The sequence below is a fragment of the Oncorhynchus mykiss genome, chromosome 7 (assembly GCF_013265735.2).
Source record: "Oncorhynchus mykiss isolate Arlee chromosome 7, USDA_OmykA_1.1, whole genome shotgun sequence".
Taxonomy (NCBI): Eukaryota; Metazoa; Chordata; class Actinopteri; order Salmoniformes; family Salmonidae; genus Oncorhynchus; species Oncorhynchus mykiss.
In genome coordinates, this window is record NC_048571.1 from 26059805 (window position 1) to 26087128 (window position 27324).

Here is a 27324-nt window from a genome sequence, read left to right on the forward strand (position 1 = left end):
GCTCTTCTTCATAAAGAGTGGAAATGGTCTTTGCGTTCTTCTCTCCTGGCTGTTATACTGCTGTAGACCGGTGTAGTCTGGCTGTCCGTCGCCATCGTGCTCGGAATTCTGATTGACAAAACCAAAAACGCCATTCATTGTCAATAATGATTTTTTAAATGATTGAACTGGGATTTTATATCAGTCCACGAAGGGACTGATTACCGTATGTTTCATTTGACATGAGTGCATTGTCACACGATCGAACAGGAGTAGTTCTGACCACATGGTGACGGGGCACAACTTCCACTGTAGCCGCTGTATGCGTGGTTGCAGGACCGTATGCCATCATCTGACAAGATCTGGGAACTAAGCTTTAACCTCTTGTACGTAAGGTAAAAAGTCTGAGTGAGTGAGAGAGAGAGAGAGCGAGAGAGAGACAGTGAGGATACTTTGCTACGTTAGTTCAAGTCGCCCTTTCAAAAGAGGTTTCGTACCCCAAGGGTCTTTCCTAGTAAAATGTAAAATAAAATAAAATACAAAGTTCTGAACACGTCCAATAAATGAATGAAACCGACACAGAGCTTTTAAATATATACATTTTATGTACATATATTCATGTAGATGACTAGAAAGCACAATTTTCTTCAAAATGAATTATTCTGCACAGTCATATTATTAGTTAAATAGTAAACATGATACAACATTACCATAATAATAAATAAATTCATCACATGGTTCTTTTTTTCACATACCAGTTGTACAAACAATAAATTACAAGTTCAGTGCTGTGTTTCTGTCGTTCAACGAAAGGGTCTTTTCCCATGGGAAGTGTCAAACAGTAATACAGATACACTATATTGGTGTGTGTGTGTGTTTGCATGCGTGCGGTGGAATTTTTTAAACATATGTGTGTGTGCAAAATGTATTCTGTACATATGTGATACTGTTGCTTCTATCTAAACATGTATTGTGCGAGTTAAAATGTGTGTGTAAAATATGTGTGTATTATGCGTTAATGTGGGCCTAATACAGTGAAAATACTCTTAATTAAGTCATTTGGGGGTGTTGTGTATTCTTTATGTCAATGTGTGTCTGTGCCTGTGTATGACAAACAGTGAGTTGTGCCTATGTTGCAAGATCCCATATGTATCCAGTATATTGCATGTCTATCACCACCCGTCAAAGGGTGTGTGGTTTCGCATTACAAGCTCATGAGGGATAGAGGGATGACAGAGAATGGATGGTAGTGGATGTCAGAGTGAGAGAAATGGATAGCTTAAACAAGAATGTGTCAATATGTTGAGAGAGAGAGAGCTGTAGAAGTGTATTTGGTCAGGTATGACTGGGTTAGTTTCCCTCTTGCTGTATTTGCGAGTATCCAGTGCACACATTGTCATACTAGCAAGAATTGCTTTTTTCCTAATCAGACAAACAGACAGAAAGACAGACGGACGTGTAGAGCCAAATAAACATAGTGACAAAATGGTAGCGACCCTCTAGCACCCGCATAGTGATACAAATGGAACTGAGGGTTAAAGTCCATTAAAAGAGTTTAGGACACTGAGTATGACAAAAACACTGTATGTTCACACGTGTATGTTCACAATATAAACAAACCCATACACACAAAGACAAACACTCAAATGTCAAGCTTAGCCCCACACATTATGTAATCCTATATAATTACAACCTTTAACCTCCACAAAGGTCAGAGTTGAAGGTTCACCATGGTCTCTTGGCCCAGTGTCACTCTATAGGTGTCACTGGGCATTGGCAGTTGGTAGTGCTGAGCGATTAGTGCTTTTTGAGGTCGGTTCGGTTTCGGTTCGATTATTAAAATATAAATCATGGTTTTCGATTTCAAACCATTTCTGAAAATATTAAATGCACTATGCATTATGTGGGTTGAATGCTGTAACACAGAATAAAACAAGTAATAATGATAGCGACTGCCCAGTACTACTTATCAATTACTCAAATATTTCAGTTGTTTATATTACACTTGTTTAATTTGACGACTTTATTATTTAATTCCAAGTCCTTCCTGTAGAGCTGCTGCCTATGCGGTCTGACAAAATCAGTATTTTAGTAGTTCTTCAAAGTAAATAAGGCATACTTTTATGACTACTGAATACCAACTATCAACCCCTTAGACTATGCATTTTCAGGTAGAGATACTTCGCAATGTAACTGCTCTCTTTCCCTCTCGAATGCGCCTTCTTCTGTACTAACCTGATGTAGCAGGCATAAAAGAAACACACAGATCGGACAAGTACGCACGCAATCCATTATGATCATTGTAGTTAATTAGCATGTTTTCTGCACTAAACTATTTAGAATATTGGCCTGATGTAAACTACAACTCCCAACTCCATCGCATAGTTTGGGCTTGATCTGATTTATTTCTAGAGAAACTGCCCCATGTGCACATTGAGTTCACAGAATAAAACATAACTACATGGGATCCAAATAATTGAAACAAAGTCTGTCAATTAGTTGTTTAAAAACCAAAATAATAAACAAAATGAAGGTTTAAAATCGCTCAGCACTAGCTGTTGGGCACAACTCTGCCCCAACTCAGTCTATCACTGCATGTCCATTTTCTGACCTGGGATGTTTGCAGTGCGGTTCAACCCCATTTCTGGACTGGTTACAGTACGGATCGTTTGCTCTTGGTTGTGCCCCCAGCCTACTTCCTGGTCCGCAATCCAAACAGGAAGTTGGATAGACCAAACGTATGTGGAGAATCGTCAGTGGGTAGAGCAAGAAGAAAAACGGGGTACCCCGAAAGGAAGTGGAGAAAAACTGCCCCTCGACAGAACGGAGGCCCATTGTCCGGAGGTGTGCAGTCACGCAAGACAAAGAGACAAAGCGGACAAATCATGAAAAACCCACAGTAGCAAGAACATACAGGAAGGCAAACAAAACATGTAATTAACAGGGGAATACAAACAAAACCTTCCGATAGAGGAGGGATGTGACAAGTGGGTGGTTGCTGATTGGGCGGCTGCACTATTCGGAAGTGTTCACATGTGTCCGTCGTATGTCTGTAGCTGTGCCAAGCAGGGCCTGGCATAGTAGGGTGGGAGGGGTAGGGAAGAGGAGGGGTTGACTGTCAATAGCCAGTCTCTCTGTCTGTGTGTACCCCCTACTTTCAGGGGAGTCTAGTTTCTGGTCCTCTCAACACTTTTTCACCAGGCATTGTTTGAAGGCGGAGAGGCGGTCGCCCAGAGGGCAGCCCTTGGCCAGCTTGGCCTGCGGGTCCTTGCACTGCACCGTGCGGCTCTGCCAGCCTGTGTCACAAGTCCTGGAGCAGATCATCCAGGGGCCAGTCACCCACTGGGGCCCAGAGGCCGCCGCCGTCGACACCCCTGGGGCTGTAGAGAGAGCCAGGGCCAAAAACGGAGCCGATATGGTTCTACTGCTTGATCTAGTAGAGGTGGTTGTTGTAGTAGTAGTAGTGGTGGGTGTAGTTGTGGAGGTGTGCGGGGGAGGTGGTGGCGGTGGAGCCGAAACACGACGGGGCATGAAGAAGCTGTAGCGGATATCCAGGGGCCTCTTGGCGTCCGTGGCCAGAATCTGAACTGTAAGGGCCTCTCTGAGGGCCCCAGGGCCCATGCTGTGTAGCCACTCGTCCCGCTGGCTCCAGCCACTGTAGTTGAGCACCGAGCCGTTGAGGGGGATGACCGTCTCTGAGGTAGAGATCATGAACTTGCCGTTGAGAAGGTAGTCGCCACTGGGACGACGCAGGGCCAGGTAGGCTGTGTAGCGGGGATGGTCCTTGGGCTTGTGCTGGCGGACCTTGATGTGGGTGGAGCCCGCTGGGATCTTCACGACGTCTGTGTAGCCCTTACTGCATGGGGGAGGGAGAGAGGGGAGGAAGCAGTTACAGGAGAGTGAGGAGTGTGTGTGTACAGTGCCTTGCGAAAGTATTCGCCCCCCTTGAACTTTGCGACCTTTTGCCACATTTCAGGCTTTAAACATAAAGATATAAAACTGTATTTTTTTGTGAAGAATCAACAACAAGTGGGACACAATCATGAAGTGGAACGACATTTATTGGATATTTCAAACTTTTTTAACAAAGCAAAAACTGAAAAATTGGGCGTGCAAAATTATTCAGCCCCCTTAAGTTAATACTTTGTAGCGCCACCTTTTGCTGCGATTACAGCTGTAAGTCGCTTGGGGTATGTCTCTATCAGTTTTGCACATCGAGAGACTGAATTTTTTTCCCATTCCTCCTTGCAAAACAGCTCGAGCTCAGTGAGGTTGGATGGAGAGCATTTGTGAACAGCAGTTTTCAGTTCTTTCCACAGATTCTCGATTGGATTCAGGTCTGGACTTTGACTTGGCCATTCTAACACCTGGATATGTTTATTATTGAACCATTCCATTGTAGATTTTGCTTTATATCATTGTCTTGTTGGAAGACAAATCTCCGTCCCAGTCTCAGGTCTTTTGCAGACTCCATCAGCTTTTCTTCCAGAATGGTCCTGTATTTGGCTCCATCCATCTTCCCATCAATTTTAACCATCTTCCCTGTCCCTGCTGAAGAAAAGCAGGCCCAAACTATGATGCTGCCACCACCATGTTTGACAGTGGGGATGGTGTGTTCAGGGTGATGAGCTGTGTTGCTTTTACGCCAAACATAACGTTTTGCATTGTTGCCAAAAAGTTCAATTTTGGTTTCATCTGACCTTCTTCCACATGTTTGGTGTGTCTCCCAGGTGGCTTGTGGCAAACTTTAAACGACACTTTTTATGGATATCTTTAAGAAATGGCTTTCTTCTTGTCACTCTTCCATAAAGGCCAGATTTGTGCAATATACGACTGATTGTTGTCCTATGGACAGAGTCTCCCACCTCAGCTGTAGATTTCTGCATTTCATCCAGAGTGATCATGGGCCTCTTGGCTGCATCTCTGATCAGTCTTCTCCTTGTATGAGCTGAAAGTTTAGAAGGACGGCCAGGTCTTGGTAGATTTGCAGTGGTCTGATACTCTTTCCATTTCAATATTATTGCTTGCACAGTGCTCCTTGGGATGTTTAAAGCTTGGGAAATCTTTTTGTATCCAAATCCGGCTTTAAACTTCTTCACAACAGTATCTCGGACCTGCCTGGTGTGTTCCTTGTTCTTCATGATGCTCTCTGCGCTTTTAACGGACCTCTGAGACTATCACAGTGCAGGTGCATTTATACGGAGACTTGATTACACACAGGTGGATTGTATTTATCATCATTAGTCATTTAGGTCAACATTGGATCATTCAGAGATCCTCACTGAACTTCTGGAGAGAGTTTGCTGCACTGAAAGTAAAGGGGCTGAATAATTTTGCACGCCCAATTTTTCAGTTTTTGATTTGTTAAAAAAGTTTGAAATATCCAATAAATGTCGTTCCACTTCATGATTGTGTCCCACTTGTTGTTGATTCTTCACAAAAAAATACAGTTTTATATCTTTATGTTTGAAGCCTGAAATGTGGCAAAAGGTCGCAAAGTTCAAGGGGGGCGAATACTTTCGCAAGGCACTGTATGTTCCCCGGTATGTTGTAAACTACATGGCCAAAAGTACGTGGACACCTGCCTGTCAAACATCTCATTCCAAAATCATGGGCATTAATATGGAGTTGGTCTTCCCTTTACTGCTATAACAGACTCCACTCTTTTGTGAAGGCTTTCCACTAGATGTTGGAACATTGCTGCGTGGAATTGCTTCCATTAAGCCACAAGAGCATTAGTGAGATCGGGCACTGATATTGGGCGATTAGGCCTGGCTCGCAATCGGCTTTCCAATTCATCCCAAAGGTGTTAGATGGGTTTGAGGTCAGGGCTCTTTGCAGGCCAGTCAAGTTCTTCCACACCAATCTCGACAAACCATTTCTGTACGGACTTCGCTTTGCGCATGGGGGAATTATCATGCTGAAACAGGAAAGGGCCTTCCCCAAACTTGTTGGAAGCACAGAATTGTCTAGAATGTGATTGTATGCTGTAGCGTTAAGATTTCCCTTCACTGGAACTAAGGGGCCTAGCCCGAACCATGAAAAACAGCCCCAGACCATGATTCTTCCTATTGTTCTCCTGGCATCCGCCAAACCCAGATTTGTCCGTTGGACTGCCAGATGTGAAAGCGTGATCACTCCAGAGAACGCGTTTCCACTGCTCCAGAGTCCAATGGCGGCGAGCTTTACACCACTCCGGCCAACGCTTGACAATTCACATGGGGATCTTAGGCTTGTGTGCGGCTGCTCAGCCATAGAAACCCATGTCATGAAGCTCCCGACAAACAGTTCTTGTGCTGACGCTGCTTCCAGAGACATTTTGGAACAAGGTGGTGAGTGTTGCAACCGAAGACGGACAATTTTTGCGTACTACGCACTTCAGCACTCGGCCGTCCCGTTCTGTGAGCTTGTGTGGACTACCACTTCGCGGCTGAGCCGTTGTTGCTCCTAGACGTTTCCACTTCACGATAACAGAACTTACAGTTGAGCGGGGCAGCTCTAGCAGGGGAGAAATTTGACAAACTGACTTGTTGGAAAGGTGGCATCCTATGACGGTGCCACGTTGAAAGTCACTGAGCTCTTTAGTAAGGCCATTCTACGGCCAATGTTTGTCTATGGAGATTGCATGACTGTGTGCTCGATTTTATACATTTGTCAGCAACGGGTGTGGTTGAAATAGCAGAATTCACTAATTTGAAGGGGCATACAGTATATAGTGTATGTCTATCTTCACCATTATAAGGTGTGATTTAGAATTACAAACTCATGATCTATTTAGAGATGAGGGAGAAGGGTGGATGTTAGAGGGAGTGAAAGAGTGAGAAATTGATATCTTAAAGAAGAATGTGTCAATGTGTTGAATGAAAGATGGAGAGGAAGACAATCTATAGACCATTCCTTCAAATGCACTCAAGATGTACATATACGTGAAAATTCCGTTTACTCGCACCCTTTCAATTTACAATCGAGTGCAACAGAGCAGAAGGTTCCATTTGTATTTTTCAAAATAGTTTTAACGGCTATTTTTCCCATTTGGCACCTGCAACTTACTACATGTGAGATAAATGACACAAAACAAGAATTGGCCTCCAAGCAAATATTTAGAATTTTGAATAATTAAGCGAAGCCCATTTTTTTGACTTTGAAGTGAAAAATCTCAATTTCAGTTTAGTCTTTTCTTGGTGCTGTGCACGGGACAAAATACACATGGAAACACCAAATGTTCTTTCAATTGCAGGCGTGTCTATGTGTATGTGGGTTTCCTTACCTCTTCTTGGTGAAGTTCCCTATCACCCGGATGCAGCCGGTGCTGTCCCCTCCACAGATGCCACACTTGTCAAACTGCAGCTTGGAGCCGATGATGCCGTCACAGCCGGTACGCACACACTTGCCCTTCACACACACTGAGCTGCTGTAAGGCCGACATTCTGTCCCGTCCGCCACCTGGAGACAGAGACATAAGGAGATATTATCATCTTTGCTGTGGTTGCAGTCTCCGTCGTCCTCATCGTAGAGGCTCGCCTCGTAGGAGATGGTTGCCGATTGCTGCCGAGCTGTGGCCGTCTCCCAGGTAGCTTATAGCTGCCGAAGCATTACCCAGGTGGGTGCTACAGAGCCGGTGGTAGATGTTCTCGCCTTACATACACAAAGGAAGAGTATTCGTGAACTTCAAAGACAGAGGTGCCTGATGAAGAGCTGCCTGACTGTCTGACTGGTATTTGTTTCCCTCACTGGCTGTATGATGAACTATCGACGCCACCTGCACTCAACTCCACTTTACTGAACTGCATCATCATTTATCTGTGGAAGACCATCTCCCTGAAATACATATTTTTTAAAGTAACTGTGAGATTCCCGTATGAATAACCGTATATAAAATAAATCTATCATCATCATCATCAGTATTCTCACAGTCATCATGGGTATATTATCATGTACAGTGCCTTCAGAAAGTATTCACACCGCTTGACTTTTTCACATCCTCTACCAGGCATCCCTCTACCCCTTCCTCTCCTCCCCCATAAATGTCAAAGTGGAATTTGGTTTGTGGATTTTCTGTTGTTGAAATGAATAAAAAGGAAAAGCTGAAATGTCTTGAGTCAACAAGTATTCAACCCCTTTGTTACGGCTTGCTTAAATAAGTTCCGGAGTAAAACATCTGCTTAAAACACATAATGAGTTTGCATGGACTCACTCTGTGTTCGATAATTAGTGGTTAACACGACCCCATCTCTGTAACCCACTAATACAATTGTCTGTTAAGGTCCTTCAATCGAGTAAAGAATTTCAAGCAAAAGAAAAGGCACCGATTGGTAGATGTGTAACAAAACAAAAAAACAGATGTTGAATAGCCTTTCGAGCATGGTGAAGTTATTAATTACACTTTGGATGGTGTATCAATTGCACCCGGTCACTACAAAGATACAGGCATCCTTCCCAACTCAGTTGTCCGGAGAGGAAGGATTTCTGTATACCAAGCATGTACAGAATAAAAAATATTCCAAAACATGCATCCTGTTTGCAACAAGGCACTTAAGTAATACTGCAAATAATGTGGCAAAGAAATGTACTTTTTGTCCTGAATACAAAGTGTTATGTATGGGGTAAATCCAACACAACACATCACTTAGTACCACTCTTCATATTTTCAAGCATGGTTGTGGCTGCATCATGTTATGGGTATGCTTGTCATTGGCAAGGACATGGGAGTTTTTTTGGGGGGGATAAAAAGAAACAGAATACAGCTAAGCACAGGCAAAATCCTAGCGGAAATCCTGGTTCAGTCTTTTTTCCAACAGACAGAGATGAATTCACCTTTCAGCAGAACAATAACCTAACACACAAGGCCAAATATACACTGGAGTTGCTTTCCAAGACGACATTGAATGTTCCTGTTACAGAATAAGAAAAATTGGCAAATACTGTACAATTCAGGTGTGCAAAGCTCTTAGAGACTTACCCAAAAAGACTCACAGCTGTAAATGCTGCCAAAGGTGTTTCTAACATGTTTTGTCTCGAGGGGGTGAAAACGTATCTAATCACGATATATTAGTGTTTTTGTTTTATACATGTTCAAATTTCTCTTCCACTTTGATATTACTGACTATTTTGACCAAAAATGACAATTTAATCCATTTGAATCCCACTTTGTAACACAACAAAATATGGGAAAAGTCAAGGGGCGCGAATACGTTCTGAAGGCCCTGTATATATCATTATCATGGGTATATCAATATCATCATCATCATCTTTATCATTATCATACTAGCAGACCGGACACTACAAGTCGTGCAAACCAAAGGTCGTGGACGAGTGGTAGTGGAAGACAGCACTCCAAAGTACTGTACCCTCACTCGCACTCTTTCACTCCCCAGTGCCAGTCTCTTATTCACTCACCCTCTGCGAGAACACCACATAGTAGCCTGTGCCCTTGGCCCGGCAGGTCAGCTTGCACACATCTTTAGGTAGCACCCCTGCGAACTTGGGTACCCACTCCACAAAGGTCTTCACCCCCTTAGGGTCTGTCTGGGGGCCGTTCCGCAACTCACACTGCTCCTGGCGGAAACTCTTACCTGCGGGAGGTAAGTTCCACCACATGTTAGAGTGGGAATATTAGAATTTCAGACTGTGTGTGTGTGTGTGTGTGTGTGTGTTTGTGAGAGAGAGAGAGAGAGCAAGAGAGAGAGAGTCAAAATATTTACCATTCATTGATCTACTGTAAGCCTGTGTATTTGCATGAGCAAATGTATACTTGTGTGTGCTTATGTGTGTCTATAGCACTATGTGATCACACGCGTCAGCCAGTCAATCTGCAGTACTACACTCACTGGGCGAGGGGCACGGGATGACACTGCAGGACTTGTAGATGGCCCTCTTGCCGGTGCAGTAGCGCCCATTGTTTCGGGGCGGCGGGTTGTTACACAGACGCTGGGCAAACTGCACCCCTCCACCACACGTCCTCGAACATGCCCCCCACGGACCCCATGAACTCCAACTACCATGGTTAGATGCCTTGGAGAGGAGAATGAGGAGAATGAGGAGAGCGGGAAGATGAAAGAGAAAGAGGAGATAGGAGAGCGGGAGGCGATATGAAAGAGATTGAGAGAGAGAGATAGAGAGATCAGAGGAGGAGAGGGATAGAGGAAGGGGAGAGATAAGAGAGTACTGTTAAAGTTGCCTAGTGAGCACGTTAAAAGTTGGATTGGCCGGCAGCCAAGCCACGTGTAAAATGTGTGTGTGTGTCTGTGTGTGTGATGCATTTGTCTGTGTGTGTGTGATGCATGTGTTTATGTGTGTGTGTGTGTGTGTCTGTGTGTGTGATGCAGTTGTCTGTGTGTGTGTGATGCATGTGTTTATGTGTGTGTGTGTGTGTGTGTCTGTGTGTGTGATGCAGTTGTCTGTGTGTGTGTGTGATGCATGTGTTTATGTGTGTGTGTGTGTCTGTGTGTGTGATGCAGTTGTCTGTGTGTGTGATGCATGTGTTTATGTGTGTGTGATGCAGTTGTCTGTGTGTGTGTGATGCATGTGTTTATGTGTGTGTGTGTGTGTCTGTGTGTGTGATGCAGTTGTCTGTGTGTGTGTGATGCATGTGTTTATGTGTGTGTGTGTGTTTGATCCATTTGTGTATCTGCATGCATGTGGTTGTCTGTGCAAGTGGAATACATTGAGAGGGGTGTGGGGCGGCATGATGATAGAAATGAAAGTAATGTTCAAAGGCAACCCAGTACATCAAGGCAAAGTCAGACTGTAGCAATGTGCTATGCTAGCCTACAACAAGTTGTCCCTAGATGCTGATCTTGGATCATTTTAGCATTTTCCCAACTAATGGTTAAGGTTAGGATTGGGTGAGAGAAAGCTGATCTGAACTGTCTTGATTTTTTTACGTATTGTCTCTATTCGTCTTTGTTTATTTGTTCTGTTTTTTATTTTTCATTTGCATTATTATTTTGTCTTAATTACTGGGCCTACTATCATTGTAGAGGCCACAGATGTTGATATAATTATTACATCATCTAGAACGTTGATATTTGTGATGACATCACAAAGATACATCTATCCTGATTTACCTCTATGACATGACCATTTGCCATGGCAACGGATGGTGTAAACATTCCAATGTTATGCCATCCAGGCACAAATCAGATTCCATTTATTTTTGGACTGCTACCAACACTATCTGCAACTAGCTGCAAACACCTGCGAAATATTCAACCTACTATTTAGCCTACTCTATTTCTATTTTATTGTACTCTAGTTTTTGTACATCATATATTTCCTTTTTGTTTTATTTGTTGCTTTGACTTTGTTGATTTCTTACTTTTTTTCTATATATTGTTTGTACAGTATTTTGTATTGTTTTTGGTCTTGACGATGAAGGGGAGGTCACGGAGGCTGGCAGTCTCTAAAGTGAGTGTCAAGTTTCTGTATTTTACTTCATGTATTTTATGTACTTTGTGTATTTGACAGTTTATAAACATCCATGAAATTATTAGACTAATGGTAACAAGTCCCTCATCACGGAAAGGTATAATGTTGTTAGTAGATCTGGGTTCAATAGTATTTGAACCCAGGTCTGAGTGGGTCATCATGACCAGCGACTGACAGTTGGGCTGAGATAGGCTGTAAAATGAACATGTCCTCTCTTACTGTCATTCTTACAGACTGTCCTTCAGCTCAAAGCCATGGAGGAGGGTAAGAAAAGGGCAGAGTCCAACCAGAAGAAGGAGGAGGAGTTAAGGGGGATGGAGGAGTTTAAGAGGAGGTAACGGAGAAAAGGGAGGAGCAGGTGGAGAGGAAGGAGGTGGAGAAGAGGGAGCTGCAGGTGAAGTGAGAGGAGCAGGTGATGGTGGAAAGGAGGGAGGAGAAAAAAGGGGGTGAAGGAGGAGAGGAAGAAGGTGGGGGAGGAGCGGAAGGAGGTGGCAGAGGAGAGGAAGGAGGTGGCAAGGAGGGAAGTGGAGAAGAGGGAGGTGCGGGTGGAGAAGGTGGAGAAGACTGCAGGGAGAGAAGGGACGATTCTGAGAAGAGAGAGGCGGCAGATGGTTCTGATAAGCGAGTGACTGACGGAAGAGAGGATGGCTGTCAGGGAGGAGAGGGAGAATGTTCAGAACTGGGCAGATGAAGTGAAGGTGAAGGGGAGAGGAGGTAGAGAGGGTGAGAGCGCAGCTGGCAAAAGAGAAAGAGTTGACAAAGGGAAAGGTAAGGAAGATGGAGAAGGAGAGGCTGAGGAAGGAGAGAGAAGAGGTGGAAAGAAAGAGTGCGGATGGAGAGAGAGAGAGAGAGAGAGAGAGAGAGAGAGAGAGAGAGAGAGAGAGAGAGAGAGAGAGAGAGAGAGAGAGAGAGAGAGAGAGAGAGAGAGGATGGAAATGAATAGACTGGGGTAGGAGTCAAGCCAAACTCCTGGACATAAAGAACAGAGAGATAGAGAAGAGAGCAAATGACATCGCAGACAAGGAGTGGATGGAGGAAGGAGTTGGAGAGGAGGAAGGAGGAGCAAGAGGCATTGGTGAATGAGAGACAAGAGGCTGGTGAGTAGGATGGTCGAGAATGAAAGAGAGATTAAATCCCACAGGGGAAGTTGCTATGTAGCATTAAGGTGAGGAGTAGAACATTGTATAGCCCTAACCCAACACATAACCAATAAACGAACAATGGACTGTAACCCCTCACCTTTGATCCTAGGATTAACCTAACCCCCTTATGTCCTGTTTTTATTTTGTTGCAGCTCTCAATGGGTCGTTGTACCCTTAGGACCCCTAGGGGGGCCCCCCTCCAGCAGGTGTGAAACCTCCTGTCCTCTCCTATGCTCTCTTCACCTATCCTCCCATCCCCTCCTCCCATCCCCTCCCCTCTCCCCATCTAAAATAAACATGCATATTTTCATTGAACATTTTGTTTGCAATTACTTTGAAATAGATGGTTGGTCTAGACAAGATCTACTGTATATTCTAGTAAGTAAGTTGGTCTAGATATACAATATAGACAGTGTTTGGGAGTCTACTCTGAAGATATAGTTTACCAAGCTACCAAATAACTGCACACTGGAAGAAGTTAAGATACACTAAATCTACCCTTAATAAAAAATATAGTTTACTTAACTCAAGTTATTAAATCTGAAACTGCAAGAACAGATCACTCTGGAGTCATACTTTAACAGAGTGTGTAATATCGCCTATTAAACACAAAAACTTTGTTTCAAATGAGAATTAGGCAGGTCTGCTCCTGAAAAAGGAAATAAATTCTTGCCAACAACCATATAATTTTTTAAAAGTAGTGTATATTTCCAGTAGTTAGCTACACCACTACATGGCAAAAAAGGTAATTAACTCCTGAAAACACTAACAAGCTACTTTAAAATCTGGTTAAATTACGAGTTGCATTACATGCAGTTCACCCTGGCTCTCTCACTGTACTCACCCTACTCCACAGTCCCCCCCCCCCCCCCTACTACCTCTCTCCCACCATTCCTCTCTCACCAAGTAGTATAATTTGAGAGACTTGTCTATGTTGTCACCCTATTGGGCAGGAGGTAGCCTAGTGGTTATAGCGTTGGGTGAGTAACCGAAAGGTCGCTGGTTTGAATACCTGAGCCGACAAAGTGAAAAATCTGTCGATGTGCCCTTGAGCAAGCTACTTAACGCTAATGTGCTCCAGGGGTGCAGTACTACTATGGCTGAACACATTTCCCTGCACCTATCCTGTGTTTGTGACAATACATTATATTTATTTCTATTTTTTGCATATTTATTATTATTATATATATTTATTTCTGTTTTTCCTCCCGCCTTCCCATCTCTAGAGAATAATACATAATAATAAAGTCGTACTCTGTCTTCCACTCTGTCTATACTGTCAGCCTATTGCGTTGTTGCTTCCCATTCCCTCTCCTCCCCTCCCTCCCTGTCCCCTGTCCTTACCGAGTAGTGTCTCTTGCGGGTCTTGTCCACACACTTTCCCTGGAGGCAGATGCGACCCTTGCCACACGGCGTGCCCTCCACGGCGGGCAGCTTCTTGGTCAGGCACACCATCTGCCCCTGGCGTATCACTGCGCACCACAGGCGGGCGCACACATCCATGCCCGGGCAGACCGTGTACTCGGGTCCAAACGCCAGGCGGCATTGGCGCACAGCGTCGTAGCTCTGGCCGGGCAGCTCCTCTGAGCCGAGCAGGGGCTGGCGGGGGGAGTCCAGGAGACACTCGGCTGTAGAGGGGGAGAGGGGTGGACGTGGGCCAATGCCAAAGGCTGTTTGTCTGTCTGGTTTGTCAATCCTTCGATCATTCTAATCTGCCACTCGATAGGTGTGAAGGGACATTGGATTCAATTTGGACAAAGACAACAGCACATTAACTATGCACAGTAGGTGAGCCCAACCCTCATTGTTCAACCAAGTAAGTCATTGAGGTTATTCTCCTGACTTTTACAATAAAGACTTGGTTACCTGGTTGGCCTGGAGTGCCAAAATACTTCTGGATTTCATTCTCTCCTCTTCCACTCTCCTCTTCTCATCCCCCTCAATCCTACCCTGCCATTCTTCCCTGCTCTCCTCCCGGCTTTCCTCCCCCTCTTCATGTCTTACCGTTGCCATCGTCAAAGAAGTCCGTGATGGTAGCTGAGGTGCAGCGGCTCCAGGGTTTGGAGGCGTCGATGGAGGTCAGGATGGACGACATGAGACGCTTGTCCGCGCTGGCGCCGAAACGCTCTTCGCAGAACTTGGAGTCGTCGTGAGACAGGCCCAGCAAGTGACCTTTGGTTCACAGACAGAGAGACGGACAGGTAGGCAGACAGAAATACACATTTTTTTTTTTTGGGGGGGGCTGTTACACAGTGAGTATTGTGTTCTTGAGTGTATATGTGTATTTATGAAGAATCCCCATTAGCTGCTGCCAAGGCAAGTACAACATACAACACATTGTGACACCACTACTCTACCATTACATATCTACAATACAAAATGTATCATCCCACAATACAACAATGTTACAACATTACAATGTACGTGTGTTAGTGTGTGCCTGTGTTTGTGTCTCTTCAGTCAGCTTCGTTCCTTAACCTGTAGTTGTATCTGTTTTTTAAAATCAGATCTTACTGGAATAGAGTTCCATGTAGCCATGGGTCTATGTAGTACTGTGTGTTTTCCAGAGTATGCTCTGGATTTGGGGACTATGAAGAGACCTCAGGTGACAGTGATAGCAATAGAGTTTGGATGTGTGTTTGCATGTGCTTAAGTACATAAAACAAATGTGTGGGAATGTGAGTGTGTATGCATGTATTGGCAGGTAATCGAGTGTGTGTGTGTGTGTGTTTGTATGCAGGTGTGTGAGCGGTGCCCACCTATCTCGTGTGCCACGGTGAAGGCGGCATGGAGTCCGTCGTCCTCTATGACGGCACAGCTCCTCTCTGGTGAACAGATGGTGCCAACGTCGGCCATGCCCAGTGTGTCACACGAGTGGTGCCCACACAGGTCCTATACAGGGGGCACAAGCAAACGGGTTGGTGGAAAGGGTGAAATGACATAAAAATTACCTGCCTGCACATTATAAATATTGCTTTACTTTGCCCATCGCCTGAGATTGAATGTATGCATCATGTTAAATGTTGATTTTAAGTTAGTGTCAAGTTAGAGCACACACATATGCTGTAGAACTCACACATACACATCAAAACACAGACAATGCAATGACAAGCCGGATAGTTTAGAGATGAGAAATGAGAGAAGATCAGACATTATTTGACCCATATTTTGTCGATGCTATTGAGTTCTCTATTTCTGCCCTCTTTTTCCTCTCTCCGTTCTCTTTCTCTCGCCAATCCTTGTTTCTCTCTCTCTTAGATACAGCACTGTGTATTGACCAGTGTTCCAGCTCCCACGCAGATCTATACAGATGATGCCCAGAGGCCTTGAAGCTACTCTGCTGTGTAAAGGAATCAATCAGTCTATCAAACACTGTGTCCCTATGCCATCGACTGTCTCGTTCTCCGAAACGCACACACGCATACACGGAGACACAAGCATGCACGCACACACAGGCACACATAGGCATGCAAGCATGCACACACAAACACACACACTCTCACAGTATACATACAGTGTGTACGTTATTAACTGTAAAAGTGCACGTGTCATCTATGAATGAGATAAGGGCACACACACACACACTCCTCTCCACTCCACCCACCACCCCAGGCTCCAATCCCACACACACCCGTAGCATGCACTCCAGCAGGTGCATCTCACTGATCATCCCTAAAGCCAACACCTCATTTGGCCGCCTTTCCTTCCAGTTCTCTGCTGCCAGTGACTGGAACGAATTGCAAAAATCGCTGAAGTTGGAGACTTTTATCTCCCTCGCCAACTTTAAACATCTGCTATCTGAGCAGCTAACCGATCGCTGCAGCTGTACATAGTCCATCGGTAAATAGCCCACCCAATTTACCTACCTTATCCCCATTTATTTATTTACTTTTCTGCTCTTTTGCACACCAGTATCTCCATCTGAACATGACCATCTGATCTTTTATCACTCCAGTGTTGATCTGCTAAATTGTAATTATTCGCCTACCTCCTCATGCCTTTTGCACACAATGTATATAGACTTTTTTTTCTACTATGTTATTGACTTGTTTATTGTTTACTCCATGTGTAACTCTGTGTTGTTGTCTGTTCACACTGCTATGCTTTACCTTGGCCAGGTCTCAGTTGTAAATGAGAAGTTGTTCTCAACTAGCCTACCTGGTTAAATAAAGGTGAAATAAAAAATAAAAACCCTGGGGACAGGATGAATTCCTTGTTAAGTGGTGTTGACAGGCCCGCTGTGCCGTGTGTGAGAGACTCTCTGGGGTGTGTATTTACTCGTCTCGGATGAAACACTTTAGGAACAAACCCGTCTATGTTCTGTTCTGGGCTCTCCAACACATGACCAACAGGGGGGAACGCCTCATGCACTCACTCCAGACACAAACTCTGGCAGTGTCCGAAATGACACCCTATTCCCTACATAGTGCACTACTTTTGACCAGGGTCCATAGGGCCATCAGTGCCATTTCGGCCGTAGCCCTAGTGTGGTACCCGATTTACCCTATATAGTGAACTACTTAGGGCTCTGGTCAAAAATAATGCACTATGTAGGGAATAGGGTGCCATTTTGGACACCCTTTTTCTTTAGACAGAGACTCTCTCAAAGAGAAAGTCCCCTACATTCTAAAGGAGAGATAAAAACAAAGTCAAATGCAGTCCAGTCTGATTCCATTCCACTAAATGCATTGTGTTGGTCATTGTTAAGATTTTGCCCCCTGATGTGTGTGTAGATGGAGAGAATAGACATGACATGTTTTCAACTCCCTGTTGTCACTATCAGATGAACGAGCCAATCGGGAGGGACAATGAAGAAAGGGCTAATCTCCCTAGCCAATCGGGAGGGACATTGTAGAAACCAACATGTTCACCATAGATGTGTTGGTTTTCCTATTTCTTACTTACTAGCTGTCCCGGTTTCTCTTTCTCTCTCACCTTCACTCTCTTTTGTTCACTTGAACTTGTTGTCCCCGACTCTCTCTGCCTCCCACTGCCCCTTACACTTGTCCCTGTCCCTCTCATGTTCCCTCTGCGTCTCTCTCTCACTTTCACTCTCTGTCCGACTCTCTTTTTTCTCCCCTCCCTCCCGCTCTCCAGTCTGTTTCCAGCTTGGTATTTTCCTTTTATCCCAAGGGGCTTTCACAGATCATATGAGAGGGTGAGCGAGAGAAAGAAAGCGGGCGGGTGAGAAAGAGAGAGCAAAAGAAATAAAGTTATGGAATCAGACACCTGGGGAAAGGGGACGGGAGGATGGAGGAAATGAAAAAAAGAGGAGGAAAGAAGGGAGGGAATGGGCCGTTATGGAAATATTGAGAAAAACAACCTCAGCGCCGGTGGTAAGGTATTTAGGTCAGTAGACGATCATATAAGAAGACTGAGTGTGTGTGTGTGTGTGTGTGTGTGAGAAAGAGAGCCAGGGTGTGTTTGTGTTCGCGTGTACATGTACATGTGTATGTGTGTTTGTGCGTGTCTCGGGTCAACCGGGGAACACACCCTAGCTGCGTTCGAAAAACACACTGCCACTCTGAGTAAAGGAGCGCGTCAATCACAGACACACACACTGTCAGTTTGTGGCATTAGCGCGCATGCACACACACACACCAAAAACCGCAATTACTGTATCGTGGAGAGAGTCCAGAGAGACTAACCACAACAACTTGTCACTCAAAAATCAGTGTCAACAATGTAAGTGTCAACTAACCGTGAAATGAATGGCTTGCCAATCATCGGTGAGAGTGACATTAGCCTATTAAATGGCAATCGTACTAGGCTAGAGCCCACCCCTAAAAGTTTTTTCCTGGTCAGGCCCTGACAAAACTCCTGTGACCTGTGTCACACATCTAAGAGGCTACTTTCATCCAATAACCTGGTGGTATCCTTCATATTCAACCATATCAGCCTATCAGAGAGACGGTGATCGTCATTCCAGGGGTAGAATTTAAAAAAAAAAGGTTTGATCCTAAGAGCAGCAATTCTACACTGAGATGCTTGGTGAATATCATCCCAGACCTTAACTGCTAGCTGATCATTTCAGTTCATGGCGTTGTTTTGTCTACTAAAACGAACCCCAGACAGCAACAGACCAAAACGTCCATATGTCCATACTCTTATCATTCCAACTCCAGTGCACATGCGCACATTCTATCGTGTGCCGTGGAGTACTGAGTATGTACGCACGTGTTTTATTTGATTTGAGCAGTGTATGTCCTATGTGCTCTCCCGTCGCTTCTTCTCCTCGCTCATGTTTGTTGTGTGTATGTGTGTGTGTGTTCACAGTATGTGTGCGTGCGTGTGTGTCTGCTTACAGTGTTTCTGCTTACAGTGTGTGTGTGTGTGTGTGCACTGTGTGTACGGTGCGTGTCTGCTTAAAGGGCGTGTGTGTGTGTGTGTGTGTGTATGTGTGCATGTGTTTAAGGTGTGTGTTTCCCGGTCCTCTCCTCCCATAGGTAGGACTATATCTCCTCTATTTGTTATAAGACTGGGGTATTTCACAGGTCCTGTATTTCATGCCTGTATAAACTCTGCCATTCAACTTTCGACCCATCACTCGGTCCACGTGACTGGTAAGGAACATCTTGTTACATGCCATAGCTGCCTAGTAAGAGTGTGTGATAGGCTACTCTGCCTCACAGATTATGAATTCACTTTTCAGACCCAGCAACTGCATAAGGTGATTGTGTGTTTTGTGTATAAAGTGAAAATGACCTAGGTGTTATTGGTTTGAGCAAAGTCACTGAGCTGCGCACCACTGGTCGGTCTGTTTGTCTGGTGAAACTGACAGGGACATCTGCAGGGCACTGTACTTTAACATAGAGACAACAATAATTGAACTTCTCATTATGAATAAGAGGGCGGATCTGATCCTAGATCAGTAGTCCTACTTTGGGACGTGTGGCGAATACGTGCCCTTAACCTTCAAACAGATGCGTAACCTTCAACAAAAACGGAGATGTAGCTCTCCCTGTCTCTTTCTCAGAGTAAACACACAATCTTGCTCCCTCTCTCTCTCTTTCTCTGTGTCCTCTCTCTATCGCTCTACCACCCCCCCCCCCCCCCCCCTCTCTACCTCTCTCTCTGGCAACAAGGAAACCGTAAAACACGTATGTCCTAGTGCACGAGGGAACAATCAAAGTAAGAGGCTACAATAAACATGATCATCCCAAAGGATGTAATATTTATGGTGAATATTTCCATGCTGCATATTCATGTCATTAATGATGTTTTCTTGGCTATTTCAAGTTGATTATTTCTGGGCTCTGTCAGTCTCTCATTATGTCAGGGCTCCTTCAACTGGAGGCCCATGGGACAATTTTTATTTGGCCTCCCAAGTTATCTGAGCAAAAAAACTCTTAGTGTTTCAAAAAAAAAAAAAAAACTTTTGTAAATTGTTGGACATAGACTGTAAAAACACCAGCAAATCAACTCCAAGTGATTTCAATTTTGGAAATCTGTTTCGAAGTATTCTCACACATAACAGAGAAACCTATGTGATCGTGTACAAATCTGAGCAAGGTTGGAAATGATTATGTTTTAGTCAAATATTATTATATATGTTTGGGCTTCTTGCGGCTAATTTGCATTCCACAAATGATTTGTAATTATGTCCCGGCCCCCTGAACATCTGCTCCAGAAGAAAATAGGCCCGCGGCTGAATCTAGTCCACGATCCCTGCTCTATGTTCTGTCAGTAGAGAGCTCTTCTCCTCACAGTGAGGCTTTGTTTAATGTCCCGGTCTCCTGGCGAGAGCAGTCATGCGTCCGGTCACACTGTGACGTAACACCTAATAATCACACACAGGCACGCACATACACACGCGCATGCACACACCCACAACTGCACACACATACAAATGACAAAATGCATACACACACGGAGTCCCCTCAATGTGTCTCTTGTTCTGTCGCGGTGCTGCATGCACAGAGCCCAGTGACACTGGCACATGGGTCAGCTCACTCAGGACACGGGGGTGTTGGGACCGGAGTATTTGGACCCATGCATGAATAACCCCATGTTCCAATAAACTCTCCCCCTCTACATCGCCAAAGAATGGATGGGTCTCGTCTCTGACTGTGAGAATGCAGTCTGCTGATGGATTTGACTTCCATTGAATGAGCGCGACTCACCCAAGCTACGACATTAACTTCCTTGATGACAAGCTACAGCAATAAGAGACAAATGAATGGAAGGGTTAAAGATACAGTGATCTGACACTACAGCCAGTGATCTGACACTACAGCCAATCATAAAATCAGAGTTCAAATCCTATCGGCTGAGGGGGTTCACTGACCTTTAACCTTTTGATAAGTCATGACCCACTCCAAACACCTTGCAGGTGTTATCATGTTGTTATGCTATAGAGTTGTTACTGTTGTTATGACCTGTCACTTGCTCCTGGGTAGTGCCAGCGCCAAGTATCTCCGTGCCCGTTGTGCCAGCCACTGTGCCAGCCATGCCACCCTACCCCCTGCAGGTGACACAGAGGGAAAGCACTGCCAAGTGGGTGGGAAGTCCATACCCATGCAGGTGGTGTTGGTAATAGTTGGCGCACCGTTGCTCTGCCAACCTACCAAGCCCAGGTATGCTCACGTGGCACTGCCAACAGGATTCACCCGGGCACCGGAGCCAAAAAAAGTTACCTTGGTATTCCCTTGTAGTGGGAGCCGTCTCCAGCACAAAAAAAAACTTGCATGACTTAGTTACGCGTACCACAATCCTGAGGCAAAAAAGATACCTGGCACCTCAACCACAGCCGACGGACCAAGAAACCACAGCAGAGGGGTGAAAAATGCAGAGAGTTTAGTGGGTTTGAGATGTGTGTGTGTGTGTGTTAAACGCAGGCAGATCGCTCAAGATTGACTTAGAAATTGGAGGTCTGTCCATGTCCTGAGGACATCCGTAAATACCTTCACAACCGGCCACTAGGGGTAACAGTGAGCACTATTACCATCATAATACCATGATTTGGATCCGTAGGTCATATATTCAATCCCTGTGGTAGACACTCGTTTTTTAATTTTTTTATTTAATTTAATTTACTTTTAACCCATAACCATTCGGAATATAGGCCTAAACTTTATGTTTTAACCCTATCCAAAACCTTAACCCTTAACTTCAAATTTTATGTTTGCAGAAATGGAAAGATGCTGAGCGGGAGGAGTCAACCCAGTGTGCCAAAAACAATTCGAAATTTGACATTTGGACAACTTCGAAATGTGATGTTTGGAGAAATGAGAATATAGGTCAGAATCTGAAGTCAAATTGGCAAAACCATGAGATCTTGTGTAAACGAGTGTGGTCTTGGTCAATGTAGGCTATTGGTTTTCAGAGGGGTAACATAAAAATGTCGAGAAGACGGCGCTGGAGAAGATGTCTGACATTTGACATTCTCCTAACCAATTGTGTTTTTATGTTTTTTTTTGTTGTTGTGTTGTTCCGTCTCTTATCATCGAAAATAACCTCTGGACATCAGAACAGCAATTACTCACCACGAACTGGCAGAAGCCTTTTTTTTTTCCTTTAACGAGTCCGACGAGCCTGACGTGAACGACATATTGCTTTCCCGGGAACAGGCCTAAATCCCCGTCATTTGCGTGAAGAGACGTTGGAGAAAAAGAGGACGGAGGTTGGGCTGCCTTCTGAGAATTCGTAGGCGATCGAATAAACACCCCCCTGCGTTCCGTTCTACTAGCTAAAGTGCAATCATTGGAAAATAAAATTGATGACCTACGAGGAAGATTAAACTCTCAACGGGACATTAAAAACTGTAATATCTTATGCTGGCTGAACGACGACATTATCAACATACAGCTGGCAGGTACTATTGTAGCTGGAAACGGTTGATTTTTAATGGAATATCTACATAGGTGTACAGAAGCCCATTATCAGCAACCGTCACTCCTGCGTTCCAATGGCACGTAGTGTTAGCTAATCCAAGTATATCATTTTAAAAGGCTAATTGATCATTAGAAATCTATTTTGCAATTATGTTAGCACAGCTGAAAACTGTTGTTCTGATTAAAGACGCAATAAAACTGGCCTTCTTTAGACTAGTTGAGTATCTGGAGCATCAGCATTTGTGGGTTCGATTACGGGCTCAAAATGGTCAGAAACAAAGAACTTTCTTCTGAAACTCGTCAGTCTATTCTTGTTCTGAGAAATGAAGGCTATTCCATGCGAGAAATTGCCAAGAAACTGAAGATCTCGTACAACGCTGTGTACTACTCCCTTCACAGAACAGTGCAAACTGTCTCTAACCAGAATAAAAAGAGGAGTGGGAGGCCCCGGTGCACAATTGAGCAAGAGGACAATCACATTGGAGTGTCTAGTTTGAGAAGACACCTCACAAGTCCTCAACTGGCATCTTCATTAAATAGTACCCACTAAACACCAGTCTCAACATCAACAGTGAAGAGGCGACTCTGGGATGCTGGCCTTCTAGGTAGTTGCAAAGAAAAAGCCATATCTCAGACTGGCCAATAAAAAGAAAAGATTAAGATGGGCAAAATAACAGACACTGGACAGAGGAACTCTGCCTAGAAGGCCTGCCTCCCGGAGTCGCCTCTTCACTGTTGATGTTTAGACCGGTGTGTTGTGGGTACTATGTAATGAAGCTGCCAGTTGAGGACTTGTGAGGAGTCCGTTTCTCAAACTAGACACTCCAATGTAATTGGATTTGAAGGCAATTGACGGTTGCTGATAATGCACCTCTGTACGCCTACGTAGATATTCCATAAAATAAATCAGCCATTTCCAGCTACAATAGTCATTTACAACATTAACAATGTCTACACTGTATTTCTGATCAATTTGACTTTTTTAATGGACAAAAAATGCTTTTCTTTAAAAAAACAAGGACCTTTCTAAGTGACCCCAAACTTTTGAATGGTGGTGCATGTGTTTGCTTTTTTGCCAGTCCCAGCTCTGCTCAGAGAAAAAAATGTAGGAGGGGGAAAAAAAGAAAAAGAAAACTGGAAGGAAAAAATTAAGGGAAAAAAAACTTAAGGCTGAAGGCTGGCTGCGGTTTCTGGTTGAGAGTAACATTCTGAACTCTAACCAGCAGCTGATTTCAACTACATCCCTTCAACCGTGGAAGAATGTGCGTGCGCAGCGGGTGCGATAGATCACACAGGCTCGAGACATTGGTTGTCAGGGGACTGGGAGAGTCAGACGGAGGAGGCTGCCCATAAAAACACCAGCGGAGGAAACGCTATTTTTTAGGGTTGTTATAAGACACGCGCAGGAGCCCACACAGAGGAGGGAGGCTGTGCAAGACAGACAGAGAGAAATAGAGAGAGAGTGACGCAAAATCACTCAAATTGGAAACACTAAACCGAAGCAGATTTCTGCTTGATAACAAAAATGTAAATAACATATTTAGGGCCAAATGACTCCCCCGAATAACAGGTACGAGTACAGAAACGGTCTGTCACGCAAGCAGTACCATAACAACAACAAACACTGGCGTCATGCTTGGGGTAACACCTCAGTGTAAAATGCGCTCTAGTCCAGTGAGTGGGAAGGGATTGACCTGGCGCGCAATGGTATGTGTTTTCTCGGCCAGGCGATGGGGGGGGGGGGGGGGGGGGGGGGGAGTGAGAGTCGGACTCTGGTTCTGTTTGTTTGTTTACCTGCCTGGTGAAGAGGATGGCGGCGTCGTGGTGGTGCTGGTTGTCGTCGTCCAGTGGGTTCTGCTGGTTCTGCCACTTGCAGAAGCTCTTGAGCGTGGCGGCTGCGTTCTTGGACACATCCAGCCCCTTCTCCTTCTCCGTGACCATGGTCACCTTCACAACGGACAGACGGATGGGGTTCTCGATGCTGGCATGGCCGTACAACTTGGAAGCGATGGAGGCCAGCGTGAGCAGGTAGTGGTGCAGGTCCTTGCCATACTTCTTGGACATGGACTCATCTGCGACCAGCAGGAGCTCCACGTGCCTGGCGCGCGAAACCGATCTCTTGCGCCGACTTCCCAGTGAGGGTGGAGAGGCAGGTTTGGACAACTGCGTCCACCATCTTCTGCCGTGCGCTCTGCTGCGCTCCTCGCCCCTGTCCAGGGTGACACCATGCCGGTCGCGTTTCCCGTTCCCTCGACCCTTACGCCGGTGTTTCCTCGATGCATCCATGCGCCCGCGCCCTTCCTTGGTCCCACAGCTCTCGCTCACAGGCATGGCTTCGAAGCTGAAGCGCTCCCGCGTGAAGTAGTGGAGCGCGCTCTTCGCATCCTTGTCATCCAGCGAGCGCACGTCATTATCGTGTCCCTTGGTTCGGATGAGAAGTGTGATTGTGTAGCGTGCGTGTTTCAAAGCGAAAAATCCCTCTAGACCCCCACCACAGAGGCTGAAAACCGCCAGGGACTCGGGGTTGGAGTCCACGGTTCCCCGGTAAACACACTCCCGGTGCAGAGGCGCGGCGTCTTCTCCCGCCCCCATCAGGGCCATCACATATTTCGGACTGAAGTGATGTGACAAAATTGACTCATCCCTCTCCATATCTAACTGAAACTTTCTCCCATCCATGTAGAGTAGGTAACCAACCTTCCCACCACCATGGTAAATCCGATCGACGGTCCGCACAACACCCTCTTGTGCAGGTGGAGCGAAAGCCCTGAAAGTGGTGAGACCGGCGGCGAGCACCGCATCGCAGCCAGTATGCAACTCCATGATGCACAGCAAAATAATGCGAAACACCATCATGACTCCAGCAAAAGCGCAAAAGACACGGGTCATCTTTACCCCAAAACAAGCAGTGCACGGCGAAACATTTATATTCCAACTAAAACAGTAATGGAAACGAAGAACAAACAATTTTCAGAACAGGTCCCGTTTGAATGCGCATGATCTCGATATCCAGAATTGCAATGAAAAGTGAAAAAAAACGCAGAAAAATGAAGGCATCGGAGGGAATGGAAGAAAAGAGCGAAGATTGGAGAAAAGCGCAGCGGAGAACACGGCTTGAGGACCGAGCTGAACTTGGAGAACAAAACACAAAAGTTTCCTCTTAATAGAGGAGAGAGAAAAAGTCCTGCCCCTTTGCACTCACTCGCCACTCCACCCCCCTCGTCTCTCTCCCTGCTGTGTTCTCGTGTCTGCCGAAATCAAAGCAAAGTCAAGTGCTGGAGGCTTCCGAGTCTGCCGCCCCACCCAACTCCCCTTTTTGGTCCTGTCCCCGGCGCCGAGACGCAAACAGGAGAGTAAAGGAGAACTAGAACAATGCATTTTTCAATAGTCACCCATATCTTCAGTATTCCCACTAGTTGGGACAGAAAGAGCGTGGCAGTCTGTCTGTGTGCGTTTTTAAGCGCGCGAGCGTGTGTGTAGTCTAAATATGAGCGCGCGCAAGGGTTCAATTCGAAGGGGTCATCCCTCAAAATCTTCTTCCTTTGTGAGATAAAAAAAAGACACTCGTGTTTTGGAGGGAGATATAACAAAACGTGCCGTCATTTACAGTCACATGGAGTGCTATGTCATTTGCAGTCACTCTATGGACTGCTATGGAAAACCAGCGCTGTGCTACAACGCTCCAGCTACCCCAGTCGCCCGCGGGTTTAGCCTACTCTGTACAGAATAACGGCTATTGTGTGCTGGGAGCAGGGGCATTCACTCTGGTGATGTGTGGCTCTGTTGGAGCTCATTTCACTCAAGCGTGACATCATCACTACTAGCAGTCACACAACGTCAACAATAACAACAACACCAGCCACCACCACAACTCATAAGCTTCCGCTCTTGTTATAGTTAAATAAAAGGTTACATTTATTTTTTATTTTTTACAGTAGGCCAAATAGAAAGCAGCACTCTTTAGCTCAGCATTCGAATGGGTGTATTTAACACTTGTCTGTTATTTTTAAACTTCCTAAGTGTGGCTCTTTTAATAATTGAAGGGGCAACTGTAACAGTGGGCTGGAGAGTGTTTGAAGTCTTAATTGTACAACTGTAGAGATGGATAATTTATGGCATTTTCAGAATAGAAGTTCTCACAGTTCAACTGTCTCAAAAAGCGTGTGTGTGGTGTGTCCTGTATTCACAGTGCTGAGAACACGTCTTTCTCTTTGTGTGCGGGAGGAATTCCTTCAGCATCCTGATGTTGAATAGTCGCTGTCGTGTCTTCTTCACCACGGTGTCCATGTGGCTTGACCATTTCCACTCCTCCGAGATGTTTACACTGAGGAACTTGATGTTTTTGACCGCCTCCAAGGCAGCCCCGTTGATGAGGATGGGGGGGCGTGGCCAGCTTGGTTCCTTCCTGAAGTCCACAATCAGTTCCTTTGTTTTACTGGATGTTGAGGGAGAGGGGGTTTACCTGGCACCACGCCATCAAAATGCCTACCTCCTCCCTGTAGGCCGTCTCGTCGTTTTTTTGTTAATCAGGCCTACTACTATCATGTCGTCGCAAACTTAATAATGGAGTGGGAACTGTGTGAGGCCACGCAGTCGTGAGTATACAGGGAGTACAGGAAGGGACTGAAGATGCACTCTTGTGGGGCACCCTTGTTGAGAATCAGAGTCAAAATCAGATCAAATTGTATTGGTCACATACACGTGTTTAGCAGATGTTATTGCGGGTGTAGCGAAATGCTTGTGCTTCTAGTTCCGACAGTGCAGCAATATCTAACATGTAATATCTAGCAATTTCACAACATATATCCTATACACACAAATCTAAGTAAAGGAATGGAATTAAGAATATCTAAATATATGGACGAACAATGTCAGAGCGGCATAGACTAAAATACAGAGGAAGAGTATAGAATACAGTATATACATATGAGATGAGTAATGCA

General features: G+C 45.1%; 1 protein-coding gene across 1 annotated transcript; it reads right to left on the bottom strand.

The window, feature by feature from the left end:
• Positions 1–564: 564 nt before the first annotated feature.
• Positions 565–25826, bottom strand: LOC110527586 (A disintegrin and metalloproteinase with thrombospondin motifs 5). Its single transcript, XM_036983087.1, has 8 exons — positions 24176–25826; positions 15308–15440; positions 14553–14720; positions 13893–14176; positions 9807–9990; positions 9376–9551; positions 7247–7422; positions 565–3835 (listed from the first exon to the last, which is right to left on the bottom strand). Exons 1-8 carry the CDS (start codon positions 25268–25270, stop codon positions 3163–3165), a joined length of 2889 nt encoding a protein of 962 aa, XP_036838982.1. The 5' UTR covers positions 25271–25826; the 3' UTR covers positions 565–3162.
• Positions 25827–27324: the final 1498 nt, after the last annotated feature.

Coding starts and splice junctions, on each gene's coding strand:
- LOC110527586 (XM_036983087.1), bottom strand. CDS start 25,270: ATGACCCGTGTCTTTTGCGCTTTTGCTGGAGTCATGATGGTGTTTCGC. Junction 14,177..14,552: donor CTTCTTTGACGATGGCAACG/GTAAGACATGAA, acceptor CCCCCTCTACAG/CCGAGTGTCTCCTGGACTCC. Junction 9,552..9,806: donor CATCCCGTGCCCCTCGCCCA/GTGAGTGTAGTA, acceptor TACCTCCCGCAG/GTAAGAGTTTCCGCCAGGAG.